This window comes from Echinococcus granulosus (assembly GCF_000524195.1).
Source record: "Echinococcus granulosus chromosome Unknown EG_S00003, whole genome shotgun sequence".
Lineage (NCBI taxonomy): Eukaryota > Metazoa > Platyhelminthes > Cestoda > Cyclophyllidea > Taeniidae > Echinococcus > Echinococcus granulosus.
Genome location: NW_020170383.1, coordinates 2,524,573 through 2,535,577, shown reverse-complemented (window position 1 = coordinate 2,535,577; position 11,005 = coordinate 2,524,573). Strand labels below are relative to the sequence as shown.

Below are 11,005 nucleotides of genomic sequence, written 5' to 3'. Positions count from 1 at the left end.
AAATATACGCAAATATTCCACAATTACAGTGAATAGAAATTCCATTTAGGTAGTATGGGATTGCAATCATTTTAGATTTTTCAACCCTAACACTTTTAAACCTATCAATGATGCTTTATACCTTGAACGATGTACTAACTTGCTTACAAATGAGTTCTGTGCAACTCACCGCTCCCATCATCCACAATAGTGGCATTATCCGGCAACTTTTTCCCCGAATGTGTCATGTGGAGACGTGGATTGGGATTAGCGGAATGTCTGTTTCTACTTCGCCTTGAGCTGAACCACATATTGCAGCCCTTGATGGTACATTTGTGCATCTCTCGCAAGTGTACAGCACTATAGTGGATTTTCAGGGCTCCTAAAACAGCACGCAATTTTATTAGTGGATCTAAAATGCTAACGACTTAAATATAATTCAGTAGCAAGACATTTTCCTCTACCCTTGTCACAAAATGACTTCTTGCAAGTGGTGCAGAGAACGCGCTTCTTGTTGCGACCCGTCAAAATCAACGCTGCTGCTGGCGCTGACATTGGCGATACTGCATTTAATGCTTGTTTTGTATCCTGTTTGCATTCGCTGAAGACAAAATGACTCCCATTGTTGTGTTGCTGCCGCTTGTTCTCCGAGGCTGGCGTCTTCCTGTTCGATGTCGCGCGGGTGGATCTTTGCTGTTTGCCTCCGATGCTGGTGGCGGCGGCCGCAGTAGTGGACGTGATAGAGAAGTCGGCTACATAGTCTAGACCTGAAATCGCCTCCGCTTTGCAATCTGTATGAGTCGTCTTGATATCTGATAGGCTATCAAATGGTGCGTTCCATATGTCGAAGAGGCCTTTGGGATAGTGAAGATAATTTTCTCTTCAAACGAGTGCAGAATAACTTAAAATACTTTTGTGATTTCTAGAGTTTTAGGTTTTTCTGATGCAATAACTTCTGTAATTTTACGGGCTAATAACTGTTTATAAGGTTTATTATAAATTTAAAGGCTGGTTTAATGACAAAGCGGCGACTGTTTTATCTATTTTTAAGTAGATGTAAAGTTTCCAAATTCCGCTGTTTTGTCTTTTAAGGCTTTAATTGAGAATAAACTCTCTTCTGCGAAGGCAATATCTTTCTCAAAAAATTGGTTAGCATCAAATTACTTCATAAATTTGTTTTATCTATTTCTGGCATGAGAAAATTGCAGATTTACAAATAGTTCTTAATCTCTTCAAATTCACATTCATCTCATCATCACCGCTTTTCAAACATTTAATTTTTCTAATTATTAAACATTTGGCTACTTCGGCAATATTAGAAAGTAAAATGTTGTAACATTTCGCACTTATGCACTCATCGAATATATACTCTTGTTAATTTTGATACATTTTACATTTAAAAAAGATATGGACCCTTCAATTTCTAATTTTAGTCATGTTTAATTTTGTAATATGCATAAATATCGAAAAAGGAGGTTGTATTTTGATGAGACTGGCGAACTAATTAGTGGTGGGAAGATTTCTAGGAAGGACATCGTTCATGTGCCATCCTTGGGGTAAATTGTACCACAAGTTCTTAAAGCTGTAGCAGAAAGCCAAAAGCTACAATGAAAACGCTGCCACAATTGTTTACTTGTAGTCTACTCACCTGTAAGTGACTTCTTCCTCTCGTTGACCTTAAAGGCTCCACCAGTTATGTCTGCCGCATCCATCACTGTAGCTGCGAACGCTGACAAAGGTGGTGGAGGTGGTGGAGGTGCGGGTGGTGGAAACGTTAGCTCCGGAATCGCTCCGATATCGCCTGAAATTTGTGCTCCACCCTCACTCTTACCACACCACCCTGTGGAGGGCAAGGGAGGTAAGGGTGGGGGCATAACAGGTAGTTTCGGGAAGGACACTTTGGAAGTCAGAGCTGCTGCCGCCATCGCCGCGACGAAACGAGTGCTCAACTCGGAGGCTAGGTTAGGGGTGGAGAAGGAAGGCACTGTTGTTGTCACCTCTGCCTCCTCCTTCTTCGTCGTCTCCTGTGGCTTAGCGACGCACTGTAGTAGGGGGCCGAAGAGGTGGTCTGCTGTAGGTGGGAGGTTAAGTTCGATTGGGAATGCCGATTTCTCGGCTTCCAGACTGACAAGCATATCGTGAGCAAGGTGACGAGTCTCAAGGAAGCGTAGAAACTGTTGGATTATAAGGGCTTCTTCTTCTACACGGCAACTTACCCATCGATCTCGTAGTTGACCCTTGTGATCCTGTAGACAAACATCCGCAGTTAGAAATTTACGATTTTGTGAAATTTTAGGACAAGCGACTCACGGTCAACATGTATCCACGTGTGTAGTCTTGAAGGGTCCAACCAAAAGAGAGGAGAAATTGAGTCAAATCAACTTGAAGACGGCTAGATGACCAGATACGGTCCAAAAGGATTTTTGTTCGTGTTGGGATGGCATGACAACCCAGAAGAGCCATGCTCATTGTTTCAAACAGGACTATTATCAAACCCGGATCGGATTTGAGACTATTTCCAAAGAAGGGTGGGAGATTTTGGAACTTGGAGCAAGCTAAATAAAAAGAAGTGCCATTGATTCATGGATGAACAGATGAATAAACGTTTGGATTGGTTAGGATATGGGAGGAAAGGCTGATGGTTGTAGTGGTCACCACGGTGTGCATCAAGATGACTTAAAACCGTTTTATTGGGTTTGCACGTGCAGTGACCTCTTGTGGTGATTGCGATCACCGCAATAACACCTTTCATGTGTTGCGGTGCGGTTTGGCTTGGCTCATGTGTGTGTGTATATACACTATCACTAAAAGGCGCCCTCGTTTTATTGCAAACATATCAACATGCGTGTCGATGCTATCATGTTACACCAACTGCACCTATCTAAAACACTTAAAATAACATCAAGTTCATCCAAGGCGAGACACTGTCCTCCTTTATGTCAGAAACCGTTAGGGCATGGGTAATGCATGACTTTCAACGGACTTAATAGTTGATTTTGTGTTGTTCTAATCCCTCAATTTTTCCGTGTCATTTCGATGCAAAGCAAAAACTTATCGGATCTTTCCATATTTTGCATAAAAATTTAGGTTGAAAAATCAAGTGTGAGTGAGTGGAATCGGTAAATGTGTAGCATACATTTATAAGCAATTTTATCACAGCAATAACATAACTTGATCAAAATTTTGTGGATCTTTTAAAATGTCAAGTTTGTGACCCTTGACATGCTCTTTCTAGCAAAAGATTAATGCATCTCTAATAGATATTTTGCAGGAATTATTCATTAAATTTAGTAATTATAAAAATCAGAAAAGTTTTGCTTTCAACGCTGTATTTATTCGACCAAAGCTGTGACATCATGTCTTTATGGAATACTTTGTAAATCAACTAAAAAGTTTCATTTCGTAGAGGAAAGTTGCGCATGAAATTATTTGTCAACTTTGAAACCGTCTAAGCAGGGTTTTAAATGCTGAAATGTTTATTTGTGGAGCATAAAAGCCAAGTAAAAGAGTGACAAGTCAGAAAAATACAAAATGATGCCAAAACTTAGTCTGTGAATGATAAATTTATCTTATTTATTTACAGAAAAGTACATTTATTCTAGCATTCGGACATTACGACATTATGTGTAATAGAACCGGAATTCAACTACGATGGGTTTGACCACATCAGTCGTTAGGGCTATATGATTTTTAGATTGGTCAAGTTCATGAAATTTTCTGATTACAAATATGATTTGCTTAAAGCAGCCGAAAATCACCATGAAAAACCCAGGAGTGCGAGCAGCCCGAGCACTGACGAATTGCGTTCACCCTCGGTTGGAAGGCCTTGCATTCGCAGCCGGTGCTGGCACACCTAACCGACTGGGTTGTTGGACAGTGCTTGGTTCCAGCCTAGGAAAGATTTATGAAAATTTTTTGTCAATTCCGCCTAAAATCAGACTTATCACTTTTGTGAGTTTTTGGAGCTTAGGGCTTCTCACTTAATTTCGTCTATAAAGGTAACTAATCAACGTTAAAAAAGACGAATGGCATCGTATTCGTCTATATATAACACGAATTAGGTCTCTATTGTCCAAAATTGGCCATTGCGCACCTTTGGCGTTAGCAAATTTGAATCATTAGCATACGGAGAGCAAGATAGTGGAGAAAATAAGGTTTAAGGAAGGTCACCCTTTAACACTTATTTGACAGGTAACAATGTCTCCTGTTAGAAGCAATTAGACTTAAGTGGGCAACGACCAAACTGGTGTCTTTTTGTATAGAGTAAATGTAGCAGCAGTAACAACAGTGGCGAAATTTGGTGGTTTCAGGGTTTTACCCAGCACCCTAAACGCAACACAAACACGATTTGGTGTACCACACAAATGCGGTGAACATTTGTCAACATTTGTGGGCTGCCACGAGGGGAACACATGGGTCTGTAGTTAGAAGAGATGGGGAGAAAAGGGGAAGAAGGGTACAGCAATGGGATCGTGAGGGGAGAGGGAAGCAGTACTGTTGACAGTACATGAAACAAAACTCCTAAAGCACACACACACACGTGTGCACGCACGCAAGAATGGACACACGCGCAAACGCATGCACGTCTTTTCACTCGTTAATGGACTGTGACAACTGCTAGGATAGCGATACTTCTGTAGCCCAACCACACACCCACCCATGCACTGCTGTTATCGTTACTGTTGTTACCGCGACTCATCTACTGCTGCCAGGGCAATTTATGTTTTCTGTGACATTTTTGTTGAATTTGCCACATGGATCCATGCAGGGAACAAATGTTGGTTCCAATGACAGCATGTGATATCTATTTAGCCACCAGCCCGATGCAAGAGAAGGAGGCGACGAGGATATATTTTTCAGTTATACCTACCTTTTCTTTACTCTTCACTACCCAACCCCCTTTCCTTCGTTCCTCCCTTCCTCCACCCCATTCATACTATTCATCATCATCACCGAATTTTCCTCCTCGCATCCGCTTATTGCCCCGGCTGCTACACTCAGTTTTTTTCTTCTCTCTCACACTCGATCCCAGTGATATGCGCGTGTGGCGATAGCATTTGCAGACGCAAGACATTAATGCCCGCCTGGAAGAAACAAGAGGAGTATCAATCTTCACAAAAACACTTGCGCTGTAGGTAATTCCTTCCGGTCTATTCAACACAGCCACACACTGCAGCAGTAGCAGCAACAGCAACAACAGTAGCCCCAGTATAAACGAGAAATTCGCACTAATTGGGCGTTTTATCAGATGAGCAGTGATTTCACATCCTTCTTCTCCAAAGAATCATTGGCTTTTACAAAAGGGCAATTAGACTTTTATTTCATTGGTTCTCACCAAAACATTGTCGCAAAATAGACAACAGGGTAGAGCTCGATGGCATGGGGATGAACAATTTGGGAAGGAAAAAAGTAGACTTGAAAGACGGAGTGGGATGTAATTGCCAAACACAGAATAAGGCAACAGACAGAGACAACTGACCAGAAAACCTCAATAAAGCCATCTTTTTTTCCCTGTCCCCACACCGCACCACACACACGCAGCCCGGTCCAGTCTCCTTCTTCTGCGTCGTCACACGCGTATGCACACACGCCTGTTGTGTGAAATCAGCGGGCGCGTGTTTGCGACCACAATGTCATCAGCGCGGCGGACACAGGCTGGGGTAAGTAGCCTGGCATCATATCCTCCTCTTCCCTCTCCCATTCACTCAGTGGCCGGGCTTTTCTCGTGCACAGGATACTGATGATGGCAATAGCGTTGCTGTGTAGGCCCCCAGTGACAAATGACCGCGGTGTTAGCATGAACAACTGATTTTGCGGCTCGCACGCAAAAACGGTCAACAATTTTCGTACCGCTTGTGTGCGTACACGCTTGCACCACGTGTGTCACCAGCAAAAAACCACACTTAAACGCCTCTCCCATTTGCCCGACTCTTGACGTGGTACCTCAATTTTAAACTTGTTTGACCTCCAGACATCAAAATTACCTTTTTCCTCTTCCTCTACACCTACCAGCTGAACGCAATGAAGTTCTCAAATCGCTTGACAAGATCGAGGCTGGTATTTGCAAAAGAGTAAATAGTTCCGCATTCATAAAATTTCCACTTTTAAACATTATGGCCACTTTTGGAGAGCTCATTTTAATTGTCTAATCTGAATTATGTTTTAATTTTTGGAATCGATCGACAAAAGTGATTGGACCACTTTTAGCATTTAACGCAACTCACTTTCAAGCAAAACAATCAGAGTAAAAATGTATTCAAGACTCCATACCCGACTGAGTTTAAATAGATAGCTTTGCCAATCTAAGAAAAAGAGAGAACTGCTTACAAGCCCGCCACAACTTTTTCCAAATCTAAAGAAAATCTTAAAATAACTCTTATTTACACTTGGGTCGCTGAAAAGCGAAAAAACTCTCCACAAAAATTAACGTTTTTGTAATAAAAGTGTGATGTTCAATTTGCACTAAACTAAGCCGCATATTGGTAGCGCTGACCAGACATCCGTGCTAATTGATCACATAGGGTGAAAATTAAGTCTGACCTCGTTAATTTGCCCGGCAGTGGATCCTAATTAGGTAGTGGACGACCTGGAACATGTTGATTGTCACCAAATTATGCGAATTTTTCTGTTAGAAAGATTACTGAATAATGGCATGCAGTAGTTTTTAAGCCATACTTAGCTCGCTATCCAAAAATTGCGGATCTCTCAGTGTGTGGGAGAAAATGACAGACGAGACATTTGGACACAGCAACCAGGAACAGACGACGTGTAAAACAGGCGCGGTTTATGTTGCGTCCGTGACAAGTGGGTGCGTACAATGTGCATGTAGATCTTGAAAACATTCGATCGCCGTAGCAACAGACGTGCGCACTTCTTTTCCTCTAACTTCGGTAACTAAGGTGCAACTGTAGTATTCTTCGCCTTGTCGTGCTGCTCATTTGACGAATCTTAATCTGACAGTAGTAACGTCCATTAAAGATCCCCTTATTGGTAACATTTGCACCTTTTTGCTGGATTTCCGGCACATGATTCGCAAAATCACGTTTTGGTAGGCTGCAAACCAACATGTCGTCTTTTGTAAGAATGGATCAAACCATTTTAGTTGACAACAGGTACAGAGTCATAAATCCATAAATCAGGCAGTAATACGTCTATTTTGTCTAGTGATGCAGAATGCCGCACTACCTGAAATGATGCGATCTTCCTTGCGCGAAGGTGCTGAGGGGGGAAGTCTCACATCATGCGCTAGTGTGTGTGGTAGATCTTACGTGTTGCATTGTTTATGTGTTTTTTTTTGACATACTCGTCTCCCAGTATAGCATCCGGCATGTATCCAAGACGACATAGTAGTAGTTTGTGGCTTGACAGACTCTTTAAATGAACCAAAACCGTGGATTATGGAGGCTACTTTTGCACAATACACAAAAATAGACATTCCATTAATACCAAACAATAGTCATTATGTTGACACTGACCGTCTTCTCAGCAAATTGCGAATCTGCTTCCTAACAAATATCGTTCCAATTTACTTGGAAGCACGGGAATTATATCGAAATATTTTAGAGAAAGTTTTTATAGCTCAGAGGTTTGCTTTCTCATCATGGATTGGAAATATTTAAAAACTCATACTGATTTTTCTACCAATTTGACCTTAAATAGTGGGAAGTTTTTTAGTCACTTAGGCTTCACTGTTCCCTTCCTCAGGTCAGCAATAACCGCGTTGACTTCAATCGCCAATTTTCATAATAAACGCCAATTTTTTCTGAAATCAAACTTGCTTTTATATGCCGCAGTGTGCCTTCAATAGCTCTAAAGCCATGAACTATCAATCGTGTTACCTAAATGTTAGGCTCATTGTGGTGAAATAACGCATGTCGAGTTCAGTAATTTCGTCGTAGAAGCAGCGATCCAGCAATCTGGAAAGAATTGCAAGCACACAAAGACCTAAGACTACAACAAAATAGGTAGCCAAAAATTGTATGCTCCCTTAGGTAAGATAAGTGAGCTCCTTTGTTTCTTTCCCCATATTTACCTTACAGAATCATGGGTGAGGGGGAGCAAGGGAAGGCTTTTAATATTACCCTATCAACACATACGCATACGACATGCTAACTGCCTCTCCACGCACACACACGGCGAAGACCGCTGGTAGAAAAGGTCACCCTCTTCCCGTCCCTCCCCCAAGCTGCTACGGCCGCACGCACATCTTCACAAGAGGTGCAAGGGCTCTGACTTGAATGTCATGACATTTGTGTGCCAAACCGCGGTGATGGAGGGGTGGTGATGTTGAAGAAACGAAAGAGAGACGGAGGAGCACGTGTGTCTTTTTCCCTCTTGCCATGATTAAGTGCAGTAGGCGTGGTGGTGGCGGTGGAGAAGGAGGTGATGGCATGACTGTCGCTACGACCTTTGGAAGAGCCACGAGAAAAAAGTATGCGCACGCGGAAGCATGTGCTAGCATAGCAGCGGCCCAAAGTGTCAGGCCGTGGATCGGTAGGTGGGTGGCTTGGAGCTATGCAAAGCTTGGAGAGAATGGTAGTGGGGCGTATGGGAGAGAGACGTGAGTGTACCCCTTCATCTCCTTAAATCCTAAATTACATGAACACATGCACGTGCGCACCTGTAACCGCAGGAGAGGAATGCGCGATCGTTCGTGTGTGTAGACTCTCTGACAAGTGTGTGTGCTGCTGCTAATGTCATCAGATTGTGCTTATGGCAGTGGGGGTGGTGGAGGAGCTATGGGGTTAGTAGTATTGGGCCACTGTCAACATGTGCGTGCACGGGGCAGGATAGAGCGGTAGATAGTCAAATTGTGTTATACTTTGAATCTACAGGAGGCGGCGAACCAACTAATGGAACCATGAATGTGTATGTGTCACAAACTAGGCTAGACCTGCAGGGGGTTCGTACGATTTTGGTGGGTTGCTTTAGTGTCAACAAAGTACCCTCACCATGTATCCGGCCCTTCGACTTCCCTTTCTCTACCTTTCTCTCTCGTCACTCCTTTCACAGTAAAAGGTAATGTAATGACAGAGTCAGATAACAGATATGCACACATGTATTCAGTTACAGCATATAGTGTTTTTGCACTTGTCATCCTGACACAATTACTCTTCCCATTTCTGTCAAAACCGTCAACATCCAGTTGTTTGGCCGGTTTGTTGGTCGGCTGGGTGGTTGGTGAAACGATGGGTGGATGAGTTTGGTTAATATGGATTCAACTGATGTTTCTTCCTAATTCCTAACTTTTCTCAATTATGACCAACAAATAGGATTTTAAAAAATAAAGTTCACTCACTGTGGTACGTCAAAAACAGTGACCTTGATTTAAAATTTGACCATATACAGCCTGCGAATTATGCCTCAAGTCCTTATATCCCTAATAAATTTCCTAACGTCTTAAATATAAACGTGATTAGCTTTTATGATCTCAATGGAAAAAAAGTGTTTTATCTATTTTTACGCCCACGATAATGCATTTGTACTGAACTCAATATTAATCTATTCCATAGGATTGAGTAAAATCTATTTCACTTGTTGGCATAAAACGCCTTATGTGGTAAAATAAGAATTTGCCCCACTTAACTAAAGGCTGGTTCTTTTACCCATGGATTTCATTGACTTTGACTAAAAAAACTCACTCAAATGACTGAAAAACTAATAATTGACCCCTCTAAGTTATGGCAGCCAGCCAATTGCAGCCCTTTGCATAAGAACGAATGGGCCATTAGTGAGAGGCTTTATATGACTATTTACTATAAATTATTTTTGAACGTCGTTCACCTCCTTATGCAAGGAAAAGAATGGTAAATAGCCTTTCCTATCTTACTAGTGGAAACTGAGCTATAAAAGCCCTCAACAGCCACCACATAACATGAAGAACAAAGATTTCCAAAGTGCAAATGTTGAGAATTTAATTTAGCCCTTAGCGGTTGAGTAAACACAACCATGAGGGGTGGAAATTCGTACGGATTGAAGTCAGATTTCACAACAGTCAGTTAAACCGTATCGAGGCTCCCATAACTTCTCACCCACGGAATCAAATAAATGTCCCCAAATTGGTCACAATTCTAATTCTACTCCCGCCAGCTTGAATGCGGAGGAAAAAATGAACAAATCAAAGTGCATCAATATCCTTCCTCCCATTCTATTAATTTAACAGAGAAGATAGATGCCATCATCTTGCTTCCTGTAGCCTCAGGCGGGGAAATGGAAGGATGCCAAAAGTTATTTTGATAGAGACTTCGTAAGTGCTCAGAAGTTGTAATTTTTGCAATATCACTACTTCAAATTCATTATGGAATGTTTCACTTCCCTACATGAGTTGTATCAGTTTTGTACCGGCAGCTGATTAATGATATCTAGAAACCAGCCTCCGTTGGTTCCCATTCATATTTCTGTATACAAAGTAATGTACAAACGGCATCCTGAAAATCGCACTTATTTGTGTTTTCAGTAAATCTATGTTTTCCAATTCTCCTCCATTCGCTAAAAATCTACTGCTCGGGAACAAATTCATTTCTAATTTCTAGCGTCTCCTTTAGTATTCGTTAAAGAGCCGAATTCTTGAATGTCTAAGCATTATTTCTTTACACTTTTTAAGCTAAAGACTGGCAATGTCGCATACACTTGAGCCACGTCTTCTTGCAAGCATTAGAATTGACTTGGTTTTAGCGGTAATTCAATTAAATGCACTTATCATAATAATCATAATGACCAAAGTTTGTGAGGAATTTAATGCTTTTATGATCGATTTCGTGACAATCTAATGCCTAAATTCTGATTTGCCTGGTCATCTGTCATTGAGCTGATCACTTAATGTGTGCTGGCGAACTCGTCCAAAAGTTTGGCCATCATTCCTTTTAATGGCGAAAAATTCACTTTATCTAAATGTCAAACAGATTCCAATAACCTCAGTATTTTTAAGAAAAAAATTAATTTCATCTTGAAAATCCTCATTTTATCCCACCGTGCCTCGTCAACCACGCAACCGCAACTGCCTCCGTAGCCCCATACAGTATCGTGG

At 41.6% G+C, this 11,005-nt stretch overlaps 1 protein-coding gene across 1 annotated transcript in view; it reads right to left on the bottom strand. All coding sequences in view use genetic code 11, as the record gives it.

The window, feature by feature from the left end:
• EGR_00957 (Zinc finger protein basonuclin-1) overlaps positions 1-2,448 on the bottom strand; it is a gene marked incomplete at both ends in the record, with an annotated part of 3,750 nt that extends 1,302 nt beyond the window's left edge. Inside the window, 4 exons of the mRNA XM_024490206.1 lie at positions 170-361; positions 444-770; positions 1,628-2,225; positions 2,290-2,448. Of these exons, the coding sequence (XP_024355609.1) occupies positions 170-361; positions 444-770; positions 1,628-2,225; positions 2,290-2,448 (1,276 nt within the window). The remainder of the gene's footprint in view (positions 1-169; positions 362-443; positions 771-1,627; positions 2,226-2,289) is intronic.
• Between the last annotated feature and the right edge of the window lie 8,557 nt (positions 2,449-11,005).